General features: G+C 34.3%; 1 protein-coding gene across 1 annotated transcript in view; it reads left to right on the forward strand.

Moving 5' to 3' along the window:
• The first annotated feature begins 5,951 nt into the window (after positions 1–5,951).
• NAALADL2 (N-acetylated alpha-linked acidic dipeptidase like 2) overlaps positions 5,952–23,094 on the forward strand; it is a 1,006,116-nt gene continuing 988,973 nt past the window's right edge. Inside the window, 1 exon segment of the mRNA XM_017847705.1 lies at positions 5,952–6,121. Within this exon segment, the coding sequence (XP_017703194.1) occupies positions 6,079–6,121 (43 nt within the window). The 5' untranslated portion in view covers positions 5,952–6,078.

Below are 23,094 nucleotides of genomic sequence, written 5' to 3' on the forward strand. Positions count from 1 at the left end.
GAGGCTCTGTCCCCCCAACCAAAAAAAAAAAAGAGAGAGAGAGAGAGAGATTTACACCTAAGACCTTAAACCATGAAATTACAAAAAGAAAATTTTGGAAAATGCTCTAGGAAATGGGTCTGGCAAAGGTTTCTTGAGTAAAACCTCAAAAGCAGAGGCAACCAAAGCAAAAATAGACAAATGGGATCACATAAAATTAAAAACCTTCTGCAGAGCAAAGGAAGCAATCTACAAAATGAAGACACAGACTACAGAATGAGAGAAAATATTTGGAAGCTATTCATCTGATGATTAATAATCAAAATATATAAAGAGCTGTAAAAACTGAACAGCAATACAAAATAATCTGTTTTAAAAATGGGCCAAAAATCTGAATAGACATTTTGCAAAAGAAGATATAAAAATAGTCAACAGGTGTACGAAAAAATGCTCATCATCACTAATCATCAGAGAAATGCAAATCAAACCTACAATGATATATCCTCTCAACTCAGTTGAAATGGCTATTATAAAAGAGATTGGCAATAATGGATGCTGGTGTGGATGTGGAGAATGGGTAACCCCATAAACTATTATTGGGCATGTAAATTATTATAGACACTGTGGAAAACAGTATGGAAGTTCCTCAAAAAAAGCAAAATAGAACTACCATATGATCCAGCTATCTCACTGCTGGATGTATATCCAAAAGAAAGGAAATCAATATCAAAGATTTATTTGAACTTTTGTGTTTATTGCTGCACTATTCACAATAGCCGACATATGATATGGAATTAATCTAAGTGTCCATCAACAGATGAATGAATAAATGAAATATAGTACTTATACATAATAGAGTATTATTCAACCATAAAAGTGAATGAAGTCGTATCTTTTGCAGCTACATGGATGGAACTGGAGGCCATGATGTTAAATGAAATGAACCAGGCACAGAAAAATAAATATTGCATGTTCTCACTCATGTGAGACATACAAAACATAATTCGAACTTGTGGAGATAGAGAATAGAATGAAGATTACTAGAGGATGTGAAAGGTAGTTGAGAGAAAGGGATAAACGGGATGGTTAATGGGTACAAAACTACAGTTAGATAGAAGGAATAAGATCTAGCGTTTGGTAGCACAATAGGGTGACTGTAGTTAATACTTTATTGTACATTTCAAAATCATTAAGAGTGAAATTGTAATGATTTTAACACAAAAATTATAAATACTAGATGTGAATGATATCACAATTATGCTAATATCATTACACATTATTTTCTTGTATCAAAATATCACTTTTACCACATACATAGGTACAACCATTGTGTATCCATAATAATTAAGAATAACATTTTTAAAAAATAAAAATGACAAAAAACTTTAAAAGAATAAAATAACAATAAAAGTATAGTATACTAAATACATAACACAGTATCATTGTTTTATTATCAAATATTATGTACTGTACATAATTGTATGTGCTATGCTTTTTTTTTTTTTTTTTTTTTTTTTGAGACGGAGTTTCCCCTTGTTGCCCAGGCTGAAATGTAGTATCATGGTCTCAGCTCACTCACTGCAACCTCTGCCTCCCAGGTTCAAGTGATTCTCCTGCCTCAGCCTCCCAAGTAGCTGGGACTACAGGCTCCCGCCACCACACCTAGCTAATTTTTGTAGTTTTTAGTAGTTTTAGTAGAGATGGCATTTCACCATGTTGCCCAGGCTGATCTTGAACCTCAGGTGATCCACCTGCCATGGTCTCCCTAAGTGCTAGGATTACAGGTGTGAGTCACTGTGCCCGGCTTGTGCTATACTTTTACATGAGTGGCAGCTTAGTAGCTATTTTTATATCAGCATCAACACAAAACATGTGAGGAATATCTTATGCAAGACATTTTGACAGCTATGATGTTATGACAGCTATGACATTATGACAGTCACGCCATTATGACAGCCACGGCATCCCTAGGTGATAGGAAATTTTTGACTTCATTATAATATTTTGGGACCACCTTTGTTTATGCAGTCCACCATTGATTGAAACATCATTATTCAGTGCATGACGATAGTGTATTAACTTTGTATTCTCTTTCATTTCTTTTCCTGGTTTTGACTTTTATTTTGGAAATTCTCATAATTACCATCATTTCTTATATCCTTCTAACTCTTAATGTTTTGCTCTTGCAGGTAAAACTCCCTACTTTCCCTCATCACTTTTCACTTTTAAGCTTTAGTTTGTTACTTTTCCCTCCTGAAAATTTTCTATCATCTTCTTTGCTACTCTGTGTCTTTCTTTTCTTTGAGACTCTTTTATTCACCCTTTCTGATTATGGTAATTTTATTCATTTTCATAAAACTCATTGAAGGCTCAATGTGTGCTAGGAACTGGGCTAGGTGCCATGAACATGATGAATACTTAAAGTGTCTTTGGCATAACAGATTGCAAGGAGAGAAATATTTATATATATACACACACACACATATATGTATAATATATATCTCATATATATGAAAGATATGTATATATGTATATATACATATACATGGCTATATACATATATATACACATATGAGGGAGAGAAGTAAGAGAGAGAGTGACAGGTTTTCAGTCTGTCACTCAGGCTAGAATGCAGTGGTATGATCATAGCTCACTGCAGCCTGAAACTTCTGGACTCCAGCAATCCTTTCACCTCAGTCTCTTGAGTTTCTGTACTACAGGCACAGCTAATTTTTAAGTAGCTATACATCATGCCCAGCTAATTTTTGTATTGTTTGTTCAGACAGGATTTTGCTATGTTGACCAGGGTGGTCTTGAACTCTTGGGCTTAAGCAATCCACCCACCTCAGCCTCCCAAAGGGCTGGGATTACAGGTGTGAGCTCCTGTGCCCAGTCTGAGAAATAATTAAGAAATACAGTAGTTTTCCCTAATCCACACTTTGGCTTTCCACAATTTGTTCTCAATGATCATCGTGGTCCAAGAATATTGAATGGAAAATTTTAGAAACAATAAATAAATGTAAAATTGTGCATCATTCTGAGTGGCATGATGAGATCTCATTCTGTCCTGCCCAGAATGTGAATCATCCATCTATCCAGTTTATTCACACTGTAGGTGCCTGTTAGTCACTTAGGATCCATATCAGTTAACAGAGGGACTTTCATGGTATTTTGGTGTGTGTTTTCATCTCTTATGTTACTTAATAATGGTCCCAAAATGCAAGAGTCATGATGCCAGCAATTCAAATATGCCAAAGAGAAGCTGTAAAGTGCTTTCTTTAAGTGAAAAGATGAAAGTTTTGAGTTAATAAGGAAAGAAAAGAAAATTATGTTGAGGTTTCCAAGATCTACTGTAAGAACATATCTTCTATTTGTAAAATTGTGAAGAAGGAAAGAGAAATCTGTGCTAGTGTAGCTGTCACACCTCAGACTGCAAAAGTTACAGCCATGGTGTGTGATAATTGCTTAGTTAAGCTGTAAAAAGACATTCAATTTGTGGGTGGAAGATATGAACACAAATGTGTTCTGATTGATGTCATTTGGATTTGGTACTGTATGTGGTTCAAGCATCCACTAAGGATCTTGGAATGTATTCCCCTGAGGTTAAGGGGGCCTACTCTACGTATAGTATAATGTGATAAGAGCCATGGTGAAAGGAAAAGTTTAGAACTGTTAACGGGCATCTGGGAGCACAATGAAAGGACCTCAACTCAGACTGAATTCAAGAAGAATTTCTGCATACGAATTCAGCAAAAGGGAGGTGAAGACGTTTTCTAGGCATGTACAAAACTCACCAGGTATGTTAAAAAAAATGTCCTGGAGTACATTTTCCAGGCATGCACAAAGACCCAGAAAGGAGAAAGAAAATATGTGTGTGCATGGCACTTCATTAGTATTGCAACTAGTTCAGTTCTACTGAATCAGTATATATGTTACTTTCTGTGAAGTTACAACCTTTTGACCTTTCTGGTGTTTATATTTTTATGGATTTTGTTATTGTTTGAGAATAGGACTTCTCTATTCTACTTTATTGTAATTTACCTCATGCTATAATTCAGCTCATAGATAATGGGTGCTTTATAAATGTTATTGACTAATTTCAGTGCCTGGGGCAGTTCTGTAAATACATTTCCAGGTTTGTCATAATGAGTGAGGATTGATATGTATGTTGGTCCTTTTAAGGGGAAGTAAGAATGTGATGATTACAGTGTTTTACTGGCAAACATTCAAGTTACTCTTGGTAAAGTATGTAGCATTTTATCTATCTATCTATCTATCTATCTATCTATCTATCTATCTATCTATGAAAAGGGCTATTCTATTCTGGAACAAACCACGACCTGGATTTTAAATCAGAGGCTCCTGACATTATAAAGATAGAATGGGTTTTCAATGGTCCAGCCCCTCATATTACAGATGAAGAAACTGAGACCTAGAGAGGTAATAAATGAAAGAGACAACTCTCAGTTGTGATCAGAACTTTTTAATGTCATGTTTGCCTTTATTTCTAATACTTTTGAGAAAAACTTCTGTTGTTTGCCATTTCTGTTCTTTACACAACTTATATAATCAACTTTTACATTAGTAAATTTTACATTAGTAAACTAGCATACATAGTATTAATATATAGATTTTTTTCGAATTAAAAGCAAAGGACTATAAAGAAAGGAGTTTTGAGCTTCATATACAATAATATTTATGCTAAAACATATAATTATGTAATAACCATAGCCAATATAATCATTATTTAGCTGTAGTTAGACTATAAAAAAAAAAAATATGTTTTGTGCTATTATTAAATTTGAATATATATATAAAATTGTTACAATAATGTATAATTATATTAAGTAATTGATAATATATAAATGCATTTAAGCTATTAATATATATGAATATAAATAGTTTATATTTTATTTTGAATTCATTTATTTTAACTAGTCTCACTTTACGCCCAAAGTTAAGGATGTCTAGAGCGCAGCAAAAAGTGGAGATTACTATTCTAGGTGTCTTATGGGGAACAAAGCTTAAATAAATTGCCTTAATTCTGTGATATCTTTCCTTTTCACGTACAAATGAATATTTAAAGATACATCTCCAATTTGTTGCTCTTGTTTGCTGGAAATTATTTTGTTGAGTCACAACAGTTAATCTAAGTTAATATTCACCATGTTTCTATTAAAAGGCAATGAAAATAACACTAGTCTCTTTTACAAATGAGGATCTTGAGGCATTTCAAGATTAGGTTGAACAGTTTTTTTAAGGTCTCTCAGTTAATAAGTAGCATAACTGATGTCAGTACATGGTCTGGGATATCAGTGCTACAGTTCAGCATTTATTCTGCTCATCAGAAGAATAAGAGTGAGAGAAGGAAGAAGAAGAAGGGAAAGGAAGAGGAAAATTAGAAATTGCTTTTGTTTATTCTCCATTATTCACAGTGTTTAGCACAGCCATACATTATTGTTTTCAATCTTCATACTAATCATACATACTTAATACATACTAGATAAATTCTATTTTACAGTTTAGGAAACTAAGTTTCAAAGATGTTATATTCTTTGCTTACAGCCACACAGCAAGTATTAGAGATACTCCAAAACTTGTCTTTACACTGCTACACAAAACTGACTCTGAGCTGTTCCTTATTTCCTTATGGTTTAAAAAAATAAATGTTGTATAGTATACTTTAAATTTGATTTCTGTAGGAAGAGTAGATTAGAAACACTCAAAAACAAAGAAACCAAAGTCTGTGAAGCATGGTGTACTGGTAATATCAATGCTCTTTTAGGGGAAAATATGAATATGTTTCTGGACTAAAGTAAAAGTGGAGAATTAAAAGTTGATATCAAAACAGAAACAAAGCAATGTTTTGTGAAGTACACTTTAATAGCCGTACAGTGAATCAAAAGATATGATCTCACGTCATAGTAAAACAGGTCCTGCAAGCCCAGGTAACTCAGGAAGCAGAATGGTAATTATTCACAGAAGAAAGCAGGTAGTATACTGTTACAATACTACAGTAGAAAGTCAGAAGGTCACAGAGCTTGCAGGGTAAGTGACAGGACTTGAAACTGCTTGGCCCTCTTTAAAAAGAAATAAAAAATGGGAGAGACCGAAGCAACTTTACCTAACACATCTTTGCAAGGTAAGTACCAACAGCCTATGAAATGTTCACAATCAGAAACTTAAGCCATGTTGATTACAAAGTCTGTGTGTGTGTGTGTTGCACACACGCATCCCTGCATGCATGTTCAGGTGCCCTGGCCCTGTTTTTAGGATGTTTTTGCGAGTGAGAAAAGAGGTGGAGATTGTTGATTCAGAGGAAGCATGTTTTCTTAATTGTTTACAAAGACTCGGGCAACACAGATTCACAAATTTGTTGGAGGGTATGGAAAGCTTTAGCCTTAATCCCCAGTATAATGTTGAAGAAATGGTATAACCAACTTCCAGTGCATTTTCATGTTGGACCTTTTCCGACATTAACAGAAACTTGATTTTTGTCTCTACCTGTGGAATGTTTATTGGTAATTAAGTTTTGCCATCTCTGGGGTTTACCAGCTAAATTTCCTTGTAATTAATATAACCATTTTTTTAAGATAGAAAACAGGGTCGGGGAGAGCCTATCAGTTTGGAGACTGTGATTTATTTCACAGGTGTTACTTAATCAGATACCTTTGTCCTTTGAAAGGATTGGCTTTGTTGACATTGGCTTGACTAGGCGTCTCTGGTTAGAAGCTTGTTAACAGAAACAAATTTAAGGTTACTCACATTTCACATTTTGAGTAAGAAAAGTTATTTCTTAAAGAATAAAAGAAATTAGATATTGAGCCTAATCCACATTTTTTATAGACTTCTAGAATACCATGAGGTCACATAGATCTGCATGATCCTAAAATATTCACCTATTTTATAGTTAAATTATTGTATTTTCTTTCATTTCTTTAATCTGTATGTAGCCTGCTTAAGATCCCAGAATCTTTTCTTATCTCTGCATATTTCCTAAAAGTCTTTCTTGAAATACTGTGTAAAATGCTACTCTAAAGCATTTTTAATTTAAAAGATTAATTTTAAAAGTCATGTAATAAATTATATTAAAGAAAAAGAATAAGGTAAAATGATCATTTGGCATAATGAAAATAATTTATTTCTATGTGTCTTATGGTCAAATGGTATTATGTACAAGATTATAGCATATTCCTTATTTGTCTCTAATATTTTTCCTTGGAAAGTATATAGGAAGCATCTAGGTTGTTACAGTTGTTCATATGATAATGATTTTACATAAAATGTTTATTACGGTTTGGCAACCACCTAAATAGCCTATCCTAGGCTGTGTGGGTGCATCACCTGTCTATTCAGGGATCAAAATAAACTAAGGAGTAACCAGACCTGTCTCTACTTCCCTCATGATCCCTCTTTGTGTTAGGATCATGGGTAATATTTTTTAATTGAATCCCAGATTGTGTATAATTTTGTTTTTGTTTCTTTTTCTCTGGTGCTTTGTATATATATTATGTTTCTGGTAACACATATGTTTCACTGTGTAGGGATAGCCTTCCCTTTCCCCATCCATATATAAGTATAAAAATACAATTATTTTCAGAGTTATTAATCAGAAAACCATGCATAAAATTTAACATAAGTGCTATCGTTTATAATTTGAATGGTGTGCTTTAAGTTCAAGAACAACGTGCCTAATCTGTAAACCTTTTGTAGTTGGGGAAAACTTGTGAAATCAGTTGTATACTAGGATGTTTTTGTTTGTATATTCTGAAAACTTTTCAATAAAAAATTTATATTATCTTCTGATCTTAATGATGTTTAAATGTATCCTTGGTAGGTCTGTAAATATTTCAGATCTATCTTCTTGGAGTGTTGAAATCCTTCCCTACCAGTTATATTTGCATTAAGAATCTTAAGAGCACCTATTAATCAAGTGAGAGTTAAAAAGAACCGAAGGTAGTTCAGTTGTTGGTTTCATTTCTGGATTTCTCTACATTATAAAGGCAATGAAATGCCTTAACATTTTCCTGTTGTCTGTGTGGTACCCTGCCCAAAATCTGAAATTGAGTTTCAAAATGACCAAAGTGAATGAAAAGTTATTTTCTAATGTTCCAATTTCACCTTTGACTTAATGGCATTTATAAAAAATTCTGAGATTCTTTCAAATAATACTGATTCTCAGCTCCACTTACAAACGGATGTTCTTTAGTGGAAATAACTATGTGAAAATAATATGTTTTGTACATTAAACATGTGGATGACTTACGTGTTTTGACTATGAGGATAATATATTATGTAGATTATCACTGGAACTCCATTAGGTGCTTTGAATAATGATTTTCTAAGGCCATGCATCTAGATTTTCTAGATTCACTGAATGATCTCTAATTACAATTTGAAAGGCTAGCCACAGATATTGTCAATGATTATTCATTATAGTGCTTTTTCTGTACATCTCTGACCCAATTTTACTCCCAGGGAGCTAATTGCATGTGCCCTGGTTAGTGGAGCCCATATGCCATTAACATTTAATGTTTCTGGTGGTATTGAGAACCCATTTTTTTTTCTTGAATAAAAGTGAAGTTATTCCAAAGTTATCTTGAGCTATGTGAACAGATTTTAATTAGCTTTTCAAACATAAAAAAGAATCTCCTCCTTTCAGTCCCAATGACAAGGTAACCCCAGAAGAGAACTGTGTAAAATTGTCATACATGAAGGTTCATAATGTTCTCAGGATTCATAAAATAAATTATCTAGGTTAGGAGAGAATGCTAGAATTTTTTTCTAAACTTTACAAATATGAGTAAAGTACAAATAATATGGCATAAGGAACAGGGGTGAGTGCTTTCTAAGCATTGTTATTTGCGAAGGAAAGGATCATTTTTCTTGCATAATGTCTGCAAACTCACATGCACCACTGAGTGGCACTCTATCACTCCATCAGCCTGTAATAGGAGTAGAAGGACATGGCTGGGAGATGGGAGGGAGACAGCTCCCTTGCTGGAAGGGAACTACCTGGAATATGCCTTAGGCTAAAGTTTCTTCAGAGGCCATCCTTGAACTTATAAGGGCTACTTATCTCTTCTCTGCCTGGAAGAATGTCCATTTCCTACTTCTCCCAGTATTCTTATTAATAGGCAGGGTGAGTCCTAGTCAGAATTTTAAAATGGGGAAAGAATCTATCAGCATGCAGCTCTGTGCTTCACCTGCTGAGCTCCTCCTACCTCAGGAATCCAGTTCCCATGAGCTTTTAACATGTTCTTTCTCTCCTTTTCATATTTAGTCGAAATATATTCAAGGCCACTTTCCTCTTTGGAAAGAATATGATATACTAATTGGCCCTTGAGATTAATTGGAAAAAAAAAAAAAAGTATTTCTAAGTTTAATGCTGGGACAATCTTGTGAGAGGAGGCATCTTTGAGTTAGGCCTCCCCTGGGCTGTTGAATACACTTGGCACTCATGCTGCCTACCAGCTGCTTGGATGTTTTGAGTGTTTCTAATAATAGCTCTCCTTCTTACTTCAGTTCTTCTTAGTTCTTTAGCTCTAGGATACCCCTACTCTAAAGGCTACAAAACAGTAGAACTCTGGGGGAAGATGTTCCAAGTACAGAAGAGTTGGCTGGACCCTGAGGAATACAGAGCTAACTCTAGCTAGCCATCAGCAGGAGGAGAGAACTCTTCAACCCACTGAAGGAGAATTTGGTTGTCAGAGTTAGGAAAAAATAATCTTCAGAAAATTAACATTTTTGAGCTAGAAGATAGAGAGTCTCAAGTCCAGTGTTTTTACTTTGTAGAGTAACAGAGATCCTATGAAGCTAGGAAAATTGTTTTCAGTTTCACAGAAGCCATTGCCAGAGGCCACGTCTCTAGCCTGGTGCTCAAAACTGCTTTTGCTGCAGTTTTACAGAAGAATTTGGTGCATTATTTTCTAGAGCAATTTGCTTCCCTATTTCTAATGGAGAAAGCAGTCTTATTAATGTTTTCCATATTGATGTCTTTTAGTTTATATATTTATGGTCTTGAAAGCATTGTTGAGTATTCAGTGAGCTTATTATGGAACCTGTCCATCCAGGCTTGGGTTTTCTCTTTACTAAACAAAAGTTACATTAGCTTGTAAGACATTTAGTTAATTTTCATTACACTAGGAGAAGTTGCCTTGTAAGTTCATAGGCACATGTGTGGAATATTTCTTCATAATAGAGTCATTGTTTAGAAATGATACTAATTCTATTTAAAATAAGTAAAAGAAAAAAAAAATTCTAGGCAGGAGGAGACTTAGTGTCTGTACTTCCAAGTTGGAGCCTGAGGATAATAGTACTTTGTCCTCCAACCTGTTATACTGGTTTGGTGTGCATGCTTACTTTCTGTGGTGGGAAAAATATCTCTGTATTCATCATCGTAACCCATGACTGTCAGTGCTTTGAAATCTTTCTGATGCCACAAAGAGGACTAACCAGTGTGTGACTCTTCCTTCCAAGCCTACAGAACTTTAATAGCATTTTCAATTAACAGAAGTGCAAGGAGCTCTTGTTGGACCTGTGTTCCATGAGGAAGGCTTTCACTAGCCCTTCATGATAGGTTCAAACACTCGAAGACCTGAGGAATTTCAGAGTTGACTTTTAGATATTGAGGTAACAGGGTGGCTTGGAGTTGAAATTTCCAGAATCTTTGCTGGGAAAGTCTCATAGTCTCAAAACAAAATCAAGCAAATTTGGAGCAAAGGAAGTTGCTGAAAATGTCAAGGCGTGAAATCCAAGGTGAGTCTGACCCAAAAGAGTGAGTTAGGCAAAGGTGCATGTGAAAAGGGCTGAGTACTTTTTCCAGGTACAAGAGAGTGTCTTTGCAGCAGGCAAAAGAGATTAGGAAAACAAAATCTGAAGTAAAGCATAAGAAATAGTTAATGAAAGCAACCTAACTGAGCTTAGGAGCTAATATTTTCTTTGTCTTTCTAAGTGGAAGTGGAATCTTTACCTTATTAGAAATAAGATGGCAAGCAGCGTACTTGAATAGAACATGAGATAAAGGTGGTTAATGATGTGGTACTTAGTTAAAACCTGCTGTTGGAGGAAAAGCCAATTCTTAAACACTTTGAAATATAGAGCTTGTTCCTGGAGTTTGTTTAATCTCCTTTGATTTAAATAATATTTTATGGTACTGAAATTGTTTCAAAGGGAAACATTTTACATTTCAATTAAAGTCACTGTGGAATCTTCTTGAAGAAAAGGTGATACATACCTACAGGATGACTTGATTGTCTATACATTATTATTAATCATGCAATAAAAACTTTTCCATCTATTTAAAAGTTTGAATCCATCTTTGAATTTCTCTTTGAACAAAAGATGCAGTAATAATCTGAAGATTATAAGTATATAAATGTAATTATTACTTTGTATGCTATTCTCTGGATTTTGGAAGGAGTTTAAATAAACTTAGCTAATTGAGTAGGACAGTAAGCCAACCTTCTTTGTATCACATTTTTTTGGGGGGAGTCCTATGAACCAAACGTGTACTTGATTTATTATTGGAAAGTATTAGACTTGATATATCAGTGAAGGAATAACAGGTGACTGCAAAGACTGCAAAGAAAATGTTATTAGGATGACAATACACAAAAGGGCATTGAGCTTCAGTTGATCCCCTGAGCTTCTAATTACTCTTCAGGAAAAGTATGTGTAAATAGTTTTATTTGACAATGCTATTTTGTTGCTCTGGTGATAGATATGTTTAACCATCTGCACAGCTGAACACTTTGGGAGGCTCTTTCATAAATGATTTCTGTAATTTATATTGAAATGTAATTTACCTGTCTCTTTAAACCCTTGATGAGTGTAATGCAGGTTGTATATTATGTCCCAAAAAATAAAAAATAAAGTTATAAAATCCTACCGACTAAAAAAGTCAAAAGAGAAATACTTTGAAAAGCCAACTGCTAAATTTAATGTAGTTTATAATGAACATGCAAAAGGTATGCACGTACGCTTGTTAAACCATACAATCAACTTTGCTGTATGACTTGAAACTTCAGTGAAAGATTCATTTTGAGATCTGATTAAACTGCTGAAATCCATTCTATCTCTTGATTCCTTTCTTCTCTGAAAAGTAAGCCCCTTTGAAAACAGGTCATGAGAAGAGAGGAATGAAGGATTACTGTACTTTATCTTCCTCTTTATTTATAACCTTTAATGCAATCATAGACCAGCATATCTTCCATTAAACTACTGATAAATCTTGAAAATTTATCCATCACATCCACATTTCTTGGAGGGAACTTTCAGAGATGGAGAAATACACTGCCTCAAAAGGTAGATTTTGCTTCCACTCTTGCTGATTCTTGGTATTGTTATAATACAGGGATGTAAATAAGAAATTATAGAGGAATCTAGGAATTTACAGAGGGCTTCATAGAGGAGAGATGATTTGAACTTTCCCTAGTGGTTTTGATAAACTAGAATAAGTGGCCAGAAGGAAAAAAGCCTTCACTGGTCAAAAGAACAGGCAAGACAAAGCATGGAAATTGTATCTATTTATGTATTTACTTGCTTTATTTTCTCCTGTCCTTGGAAACAGAGGATTTTTCAAAATTCTCTACTTTGCAATAGGCTATAAATAAACGTAATAGAAATAAGGTTAAGACAATATAACAGTTAAAATTTGTACATAAAATATATGCCAGAACGTGCTGAAAAACTGTCAAACAGGTCACAAATTTGCTTTTAAGCTTCCTAGCAGCCAAAAGAAAATAATAAATTGTTTTTCACGTTTATGTTGTTCAAATTATATAGAAACGTACCAGTCATTCAACAGATGCACAGATTTATTGATAGAGATGATGATAGAGACTGAAATCATTTCTATAGATGATAAGAGACAGGCCTAACTAGAAGAGAACATTTTTATTAGAAAACAGTAAGCATTAAATTTAAAATTGTTATAGAGAGAAGGAAAATAGTGTTATATGACTCATGTAAGAATATTGACATAGATGATTTTCTTTTGAATTCCTAAAACTGTTGCACTATGCTGCCATATATTTGTCACAAAAACATTTCTGTAGAAAAAAACTTCAAACCTCTAGGAAATCTAAAAATAGAAAGGAAAATCATGGAAGAATAATTAAAAATATAGATTGTATAAGATCTATGTATTTACGTGATTTAAATATTTACACTGCTTAAATTTCAGAATAAAAATAGATTCTTTTAAAATTTAGGCTTCTATATATATGCTCAAGTGTCTGTTCCAGAGTTCCTAATAAATTTTATGTAGGTGTTTTGCATTAATTTTGGTTAATGAAGGGTTCAGTGCAGTCACTATGGCAGATTTGGGGAAGAGGAGAATAGAGATAAGAATAAAGAAGAGCATATGGGCATTGATAATAATGACTTTATAACCTTCAGATGCAATGAAGTAATTACGTTGCCTAGAAATTATTTTATATGTAAGTAAATAGGAATTTGGAGAAAAAAATTAAGAAAATATTAATGTGTTTATTCTTGACTCTGATTTCTGATCAGTTTTAGGATCATATTTTATATTTTTTTTCCAGTTTACAATTTGACCTATACAAATTTATTTGGGGCATCATTTTTCTTTTCTAGATTAGAAAACCCATAACATTGTCTATATTTCTATGAAATACTTAGTAATTACTAAATCATATTTATCAATATATGTTGCTTAGTAACATAATCTACAATAACGTTGGTATATAGGTAATAGAATATTCTGGAAAAGGGGTCTATGCAAAATGCATTTAACTAAATTGATTAGTTAATAGTTTATCTTCATAATCACAAAAATAAAAAAGGGGAAAGAACCAGTAAATTGGGTACAATTTAAGGCAGAAACTTACTAAGCTTATTTAAATCTCACAATGTTGGCCTTCTGCTTTCTTCCAGCAAACACACCAAGCTGATCCCCTATTAATAGTTACATGTTTTGGTTGTTTCTGCTGAACTTCCTATATTATGTTCCTTCTTGTCATTCAGTTATCAGATTAAATATCTCCAGCCTCCCAGACTAAGCTAGCCAGCCTCTGTCTTAATGTGTGATTTTTAATTCTTTTAATACATCACCATAAACCATATTCCTTTTTGATATATTTGTTTATTGCCTATTTCACTGCAATAAAATGTTCTCTTCCTGAGATGAAAGGCCGTGGCTGACTTGTTTATTGCTGTATTTCTAGTGTGTAGATACATAACTAACATATACTGTGTTTTCACAAGTTTAATATGCTCAGAAAAAAACAAGCATAAAATGCACAATCTTATTCCTATGTGTCTATGCAATTTACATTTATTCTAACATGAAAATTAGTTGAGCATAAAGTAGCAGCATTTAACATGATCAGTACAAAACAAAATAAAACAAGAAGCTTTAACTAAAAGAACCATTAGCAAATAAAAAATTTTCTCAAATTGAAACAGACCTTTTTTCAAGAAGAATACTGGTTGGCATAGAGTCTCTTTATTCTGAGATTGGAAACAGTGCACTGTTATTCAAAATTAGATAATTTGTTTCTCTTCATTTTCTCTAGTTCTGTGTTACAGTGACTCTGGTTGGATTACCTAGATGAGCACTCAGATAATCTAAGAATGCAAAGGCAAGTAACAAATTAAACTTACAGCAGCAGAATTTAAGGAGATAAGCTCATGAAAGAGTAAAAAGGTTGGTTTTTGTTGGTAACCAGAGGCTAATTTGAAAGGATTCAGACATAATGCTAAGGTACTAGGTTTGATGGATGGCTGTGCATCTAATATAATTACATCTAGAAAAGTTGTGAGGGGTAAAAGGATATTTTGGAAGAAGGAGAAATATAATGCTTTTACCTTTGGATAAATTGCATTTGTGATAACAGTGAGGTATCTAAATACTAATGTATTCATTTAGTATGGTTTATTTTACATGATTGTTTTAGATATGGAGGATATGGCTCCTGCCTTTGATGAATTCTCAGTTCTTTGGGAAATATAGTGATGTGCTTATTTATATTTGTATATAGTAGGCATATGCTCCTTATTGGGTAATTGTGAAAATTAAAAACATAAATTTGCCAAACACTTGGAGCAGTCCATGGCACATAGTTTACACTTCATAAATGTTTTTCTGTTGCCACAATCCTCACCACCATCATTTTAATTTTAAACCTCATCCGTAGTGTTATCCATCATCATAGTAATGATGAGCTGAATTTATGTGATTATGGTGGGATTTGAAGAAAGAATTTGGGAGACACTTAAGGTTAAATTGGTGTTTGCTTGTACTAAATGAGGAAGAATGAAGAGACTGTGAAAACTTGATTTCTTGCTTGGATGACAGCAAGAATTGTATCCTTAACTGATTTAGAGAATGTACGGTAGGGAACCGTTTAGGGAATAGAAATATAGTGAGACTGCTTTAAAACAATTATTCTAAACTATAATTGCATATTTTGATGAAAATGTCTAGGACTTAAATTGTAAAATTGAGACTAGACTTTGGGAGAGAGAGAGAACTAGGATGGAAATAAAGCTTTAGAAATTATTAAGGCAGAAATGGTGTATGACATTGTGAATAGGTGAGATTATACAAAAATGGATGGTAGAAGAAGAAGACAAGAAAAATGATAATGGAATATAAAGTCTGAGCAGAAATAAAAGAAAATGAGATGAGTCCATGGGAGAGAGAGAAGACAAAGATGACAGAGTTTTCAGAGGAATTCATGCTGGGAATTTCTATGTCAAATGAGAAGTATTAAAGGGCAGAATACTCAAATAGCAAGGATTTGGTAAATCAAGCCTGGAACTAAGGTAAGAAATTCGAAAAAATACAACTGAAGAATCACTGGGAATGAGGTGAAAGGAGAAGATGAAATTACAGAGTATAATTTTAAGAAGCTTAAAACAGTAAAAATCCTATCATAAAGCCCGGGAAATAATCATGCTTTGGAAGTGGAAGAAAGAAGAGTGGAAAAAAGAGGTAGTTACACCACAACAGTTCTATGAGATAAATATAATTTTCCCTTTTCACAAATGGAAACTGAATTTCAGTGAAGGAAAGAATGAAAGTGGTCAAATAGAAGAAGTGTGGCTGAAGAAGTTGAGGACTGGATTCCTAGGGTAACTTTAAAGAGTATAAATGCAGATTTATCTTTCTGGAAGGAAAAATATGGGTGAGTGTAATGAGAAATTGGCTGGATTACAGAGAGTGGGTAATGGAGCTCTTGCCAGATGGATCTTTGAAGCAAAGGATGAGTTTATTTGGCTAAGAGTTAAGGTGGAGCTGTGTGTGGAGTGATGAATCCATGAAAGATAAATAAAAAGATTGGCTAGCCACAGCTGCAGTGACGTTATGCAAGATACAGTATCAGTGAATGTGGAAAAGCACTAGGAAAAAAATAAAATGCACTTTGGGAGGCCAAGGCGGGTGGATCACCTGAGGTCAGGGATTTGAGACCAGCCTAGGTCATCATGATGAAACCGATTCTACTAAAAATACAAAATTAGCTGGGTGTGGTGGCTCATGCCTGTAATTCCAGCTACTTGGTAGGCTGAGGCAGGATAATCACTTGAACCTGGGAGGCGGAGGTTCCAGTGAGCCGAAATTACGCCATTGCACGGCAGCCTGGGCAACAAGAGCGACAAAACTCCATCTGAAAAAAAAAAAAAAAAAGCAGCCTGATTATAAAGTCAGTTTTCACAGAAATGTGAGTGAGTTTGTGGAAGTGTGTGTGTATAAGTGTGTGCATGTGCATGTGTTATCGGCATGTTTGCGTTTTAGGTAGACATTGTTATTCTGGAATATTCAGTCTTCATTGTGTGATACCACCCCCAAAATCCTACTTCAGCCGGTTATCTGCAGATTGTATGCCACTGGACTATAACAGAACTAGAAGAGAAAGTACATGTCATTACCAACCCACAGCCTTTGAAAAACAATGGAACACTCATGCTCCATTGCCCATACATTTTGATAGTGGTATATTCTATGTAACATTAGGAAAGCATCCATATATACCACTGGCCATATAGTATGAATGTGATATACCTATGAGACTGAAATGATGAGGACCTACTTTCATTTGACTCTATTTGAAGAAGGCAAAATAAGGTTGGTATTAGTGTTTACCCACTGAAATATGTCAAGACATTCTGATAATCTGTGATTGACATTAGAGTTTGTGTCATTATGTTGTTATTAAGATCACCAATAATAATGAAAAAAATAAAAAAAAACGCAATTAGGCATTTACTAAATGCCACTGAGGGGGAGAGCTAGGATTTAAATCAAGGAGAATCTGAATCAATTGTTTCTTGACCACTATATTTTACAGGTGTCCACTTTAAAGGAGCTACTTAAAAAAAGTAGAATTTTCCAGGAGAGTACTTTAAATATTTACCATTTGTATCCATATGCAAAAATTACTGACTTAAATTTTATTATTGAAAAAAATAATATTTTATTCACAGTCCTTTTTATAGCTGATGTATCTGCTTTTCTATAGACACTGCATTTTATAAAAATTCATGTAACTTCATGTACAACATAGTGCTTTCTATTTTGATGCATCATGATTCCTCTTTTCCTACCTACCCTCACACTCTTGTGATATTTCCATCATACCTACATTCCAGGCACTTTTATTGAAGGTGATAAAACTCTGAACAAGTAGTTGAAAGTAAATGGGTTCTACTAAATTCAAGAATGTTTTGACCATTAACCTTCAGTTTGAAGTTTTAGGTGACCAAAAACTGGTATAAAGAAATATAGATTTACCTCTATAAAATACATGTTGAAGATGTTTTTAAACAATTGATGCTTTGCTGATGCAAAGGATATTTCCTCTTCAGTGTTTCTAACTTAACAAATTACATGTAAAAGCCATAAACTCCTTTGTATCATCCATAAACATAATAAAAAATGTTACACCACATAACTTTGACTTAGTCAATAATTCTAGGCTTAGCCTTAGGGTTTGAAGAGAAAATTATTCTTGTTACACATTTTAATTATGCTATAAACTTTGGGAAATAGCTATTGATCTTCAGCATCTGGTGTCAGAAAGTTGTTTCTTTCTCGTTCTGTAGCCAGTGAAAGTTTGCCACATAGGCTAAACATGAAGGATTATTATTTTTTAAAAATTGAGTAACTTAAGTGTTAGGAAACAAAAGATTATCTTCTCTATACATCTTTCTGCTGAAAACTAGAAACATACATCTGAGCTAAGAAATATACTAACTTGGCGGGGCACAGTGGCTTACGGCTATAATCCCAGCATTTTGGGAGGCTGAGGTGGGTGGATCACCAGGGGTCAGAAGTTCAAGGCCAGCCTGGCCAACATGGCGAAACCCTGTCTCTACTAAAAATATAAAAGTTAGTTGGGCATGGTGGTGCATGCCTGTAGTCCCAGCTACTCAGGAGGCTGAGGCAGGAGAATCACTTGAACCTGGGAGGTGGAGGTTGCATTGAGTCGAGATTGTACCACTGCATTCCAGCCTGGGCGACAGAGCCAGACTCTGTCTCAAAATAAATAAATAATAATAATAAATATATACCTTGTTTTAAGAAAAAGGAGAATATTATCCCCAGTGCTACTCTTGATGATCTTTAATATTTTAATATAGAAATAAGGGAGCCTAAGCAGAAAATCTTTTTTGAAATTACAGGCTTTAAGGTTCTTCAAAGCTTATATGAAATGATGAAGATTGTGATTTTCGTTTTGGAGCCACTATTTCACAAATTTTCATACTTGAAGTAGTAATATGGGCAAAAACCTCATGCTGTTAAGATTAAGCAGATATTCTAACATCTGTGATGCTGATTATGATAAGAGTAGCTACTAACTGGTGAACTATTCTTAGGGGATAGGTATTACTATAGACATTTTACAGATATGGCCATATTTAAGAGTCACATCCACACATGAAAATGGCCCTTCATTTCTCCATTTTACAGAAGGGTCTGTGAGGTTAAGTAACTTACTCAGGATGATGCAGAAACTAGGTGGCAGAGCCGGGATTCAAACTGTCTGACTCATATAATGGCGGTTTACTTGAATAGAGATAGGCTCCTTCAGTTGCCATTTTTGGCAAGTTGGAAACTGAAAAGCATTTCACTGAAGTAGATTCATATTTAAATTTAAACATGCTAAATTTTGTATTATGCCTTTGTTCATCCAACAAATATTTATTGAAATATGATTATGTAGCAGGCATAGTGTTAGTAAGTGCTGAAGCTAAGCTAAATTCAAGGAGACAGGGATCCTAGCCACTCATAGGTTACCAAGGGAAACATTACACTGTAATGCGAAAAAGGAAAAACAAATGTATTCATCTCTACTCACACACACACACACATACATTTCATGTAGCTTCAGGTTTCTCTGATAAATATTCTGAAATTCCTCCTTGAATTTTCAGTACCTAATTAAAGGTATGCTAGTTTCCGTTTGATACTGCGATACCTTGTTTGTGAGTGTGGATAACAGTGGCCTTTGTAACTCCAGTCATTCATTAAAGATGCTATTTTGAAAGCATTGTCTGGGAGTTTATATTGACTTTTCTTGCAACTGGGTATCCCCAACCTCCTCACAGTGAGAACTAATGAATATAATTTTCACCCATTTCTTCTCCACCCATTTCTTCTTAACCTACAATGCAATTAAACCCAGTGGTTAAAGAATCTGTTGAGCATTTCATGTATGCAATATGCTAATAGTAGCTCTGGATGTAATGGCTTGCATTAATCTATTTAACTTAGTTTTATGCAATGAATTAAAGTAAAACTCACTCTCTCTGTCTCTCTGTCTCTGTGTGTGTGTGTGTGTGTACATGTCTATTTATTTATTTATTTATTTATTTATTTATTTATTTATTTATTTTAGATGGAGTCTCACTCTGTTGCCCAGGCTGGAGGGCAGTGGCGCAATTTTAGCTCACTGCAACCTCCGCCTCCCGGGTTCAAGCAGTTCTTCTGCCTCAGCCTCCTGAGTAGCTGGGATTACAGGTGCACATCAGCATGCCCAGCTAGGTTTTGTATTCTTAATAGAGATGAGGTTTCACTGTTCTGGCGGGGCTGGTCTTGAGCTCCTGACCTTGTGATCCTCCCACCTTGGCCTCCCAAAGTCCTGGGATTACAGACATAAGCCTTCATGCCTGGCTACTTTTTGTAAAAAAGTACAAGCATATATATTTAGGGTTATGTAGAATAATGTGCCTTTGCCAGTTTAGTGCTTTTGAACATACATCAGTCATGGAATTTAGGTCTGATTGAAAGTTTACATTTTGAATAAGTGAAATCTGGGAAGCCTATTGTATGCCAGGTCCTTATCCTGGGAATTGTATTTAAGTCACCTCATTTCACTCTCACAACAACATCTAAAGAAACTACTAACTTTTCATTATAATATTCGTGCATGCCATTCTGTTTGGAAGGAAACATATGGAAAGAGGGAAATTTAAGCAGAGTAGGTGATACTTGCTTCCTCCACAATGAATAAAGAATTCTGCGGTCAAATAAATTAAAAGATATTTCAAGAATAAGAAACCAGTTGTACAAAGGCATGCTGGCATGACTAGTGTGTCTGGAGAATTTTGAACATTAGTTAATGATATATGCCCAACAAACATTAAGTTACTGGAGTGCTGTTTTTCCTGAGCTGGCATAATACAAGCCTCCAGCCCACTGATTACAATGGGGTTATAAGGCTAACAAAATTTTAAACAGAGTGGATGGTAGTATGCTGTTTTTACTTCATCTTGGTACATGAGTACTATATAGTTAAGGCTTTGTGCCTGTTCACCAGATGGCACGTGAGTACATGTGCACATGTTGTAGATGTTATCCACATTTTCAGTGAACCGCTTTTGTGGAATGCTTCAAATTCTCATCATGAATTTACTGCTATATGAGAACAGAATATCAATGCTTCTTGACTACAGTCTCCCTTACTGATACTTAATGTGTCAAGTTAAAATACTTGCATAGTGGACAATAAGGCAGCATGGGGATTTCCTATCCCTATTTCCTGCCAAATTGACAGGTTGCATTGCAGCAGGTGCACAATAATGTGATTAAGAATGTAAGGGCTGACAAAACATGTGTGATGTGACTGCAGGCATTTTATGTGAGTGACATGTCATGGCAAGTATTGGCCTCAAGAGATTATACTTGGGGCTCGAGGGTGTGAGGGCGATCTATACGTGTGTAAAAGCATCATTGAGAAGGTGAGTACTAAGAAAAAATAACCTTGACTGGGAGTCTTTACATAAATGAAGTACATTGCAATTCAAGGTATATTTTTTGTTACTTAAATATTTTACAAATGTCCTATTTTTATGAGCAGATGAAATTCATATATGTCTTGAATAGTGTGATTATTTGACTGCTGAGCAACTCATTAAGCTGCCAGGACATTGAGAATCTGCTTTGTTAAAATTCCTGGTAGATGCTCACACCGCTAATCCTAGCACTTTGGGAGGGTGAGGAGGAAGGATCCTTTGAGCCCAGGAGTTGGAGACTAGCCTGGCAACATAGTGAGACCTTATCTTTACAAAAACAAAAAAATTAGATGGACGTGGTGGCATGCACCCATAGTCCCAGCTGTTTGGGGACTGAGGTGGGAGGATTGCTTGAGCCCAGAAGGTCAAGGCTGCAGTGAGCTATGATTGCACCACTGCACTCCAGCCTGAGTGACAAAGTAAGACCCTGTATCAAAAAAAAAAAAAAAAAAAAAAAAAAAAAAAAAAAAATCATGATTGGTGAAAAAAATACAATATCATTTTGTCATCCAATTTATTTAATGAGCACATTTAGTCCAAGTTATCAACCTCTCCAATTCTAGGATTTCTGACTTATTTTACATGTAAGAAAATAAACAATATTAATGTCATTGCATTTATTAATTTTCAGAAATGATAAAGCAGGAGTGAAAAGAGTAGACTTTGAAGGGTAGATAAAGTAGTTGTTCACGATGTACACACATGCACACACACACGTTTGCAAAGAAATACAAGAGAAATATGGACTTCTAGTAACCATTCCATGAACCACTAGTTGACAGACCCCAGATTAAGAATTTTTGTGTTTATGTACCTTTTTTAACAGACAGAGTTCATAGATTTTATCAGATTTTCAGAGTAATCAACAATCTCAACAGCATTAAAATGTTTTCTAAAGTTCTTTCTATATCTAAAATTGTGTAATTAACTTTATATCCTAATACATTCCTGTTGAAACGTATTTGCTTTTCTCCAGAGAAACAGAAATATATCTTATTTTCTAAGAAAGAAAAAAAATGTGTGCCTCTTAATTTATCACTAAAATAACTAAAATTTGTGGTTATAACATTGTAACAAAAATAATTTTTGGCATTTTTTGATCAGCATTTAAAAGCAATCTTAAAGTAATATCTTGCTGGTAATGATTAAGGTAGAATGTTATTTGCCTATTTTTCATTTTACATGGACCATTAAAGCCAAATGTGAGAGTGATAAGTGATTAGGAGAAATGAAAAATAACTCAATCATGCTTATAGTAATAATTTAATTTTTAAAAATTTCCTATTATGAGTAATCAACTTAAAAGATAGATAAAAGTGAAACCTTGTGTTTTTTTTTTGTTTTTTATTTTAGGGAAAACTAAATTGTGTATTTCAAGAATTATATAAAACAATATTTCAACCAAGTTTATTTCTATCATATCTATTGTAATGTACAATATATATTCATTTTATGTGATCAGATGTTAATAACAAATAATCTTGGACTGTAGCAGCATAATACATTTTGCACAAAATACAATAAAAATCTTGTCTCTTTGTTACTATATATACAAAGCTAGGAAAGGATAGTGAATAGGATCTGAACTCTTATTCTAAGACTCCATAAGAGCAAAACAGAGAGACAGGACCCGGGAGGCGGAGCTTGCAGTGCGCTGAGATTGGCCACTGCACTCCAGCCTGGGCGACAGAACCAGACTCCGTCTCAAAAAAAAAAAAAAAAAAAAAGAGAGAGAGAGAGATACAGGACCCATTGAAAAAATGGTGAAGTTGTTGATATTTTCTTTGTTTGTTTTTTACTCTTCAACTTGTTAGCTACATTTCCTTTCTTCCCTGGCTAACCATCCTCTAG

Source organism: Rhinopithecus bieti, unplaced genomic scaffold (genome assembly GCF_001698545.2).
Source record: "Rhinopithecus bieti isolate Rb0 unplaced genomic scaffold, ASM169854v2 scaffold_28528, whole genome shotgun sequence".
NCBI lineage: Eukaryota > Metazoa > Chordata > Mammalia > Primates > Cercopithecidae > Rhinopithecus > Rhinopithecus bieti.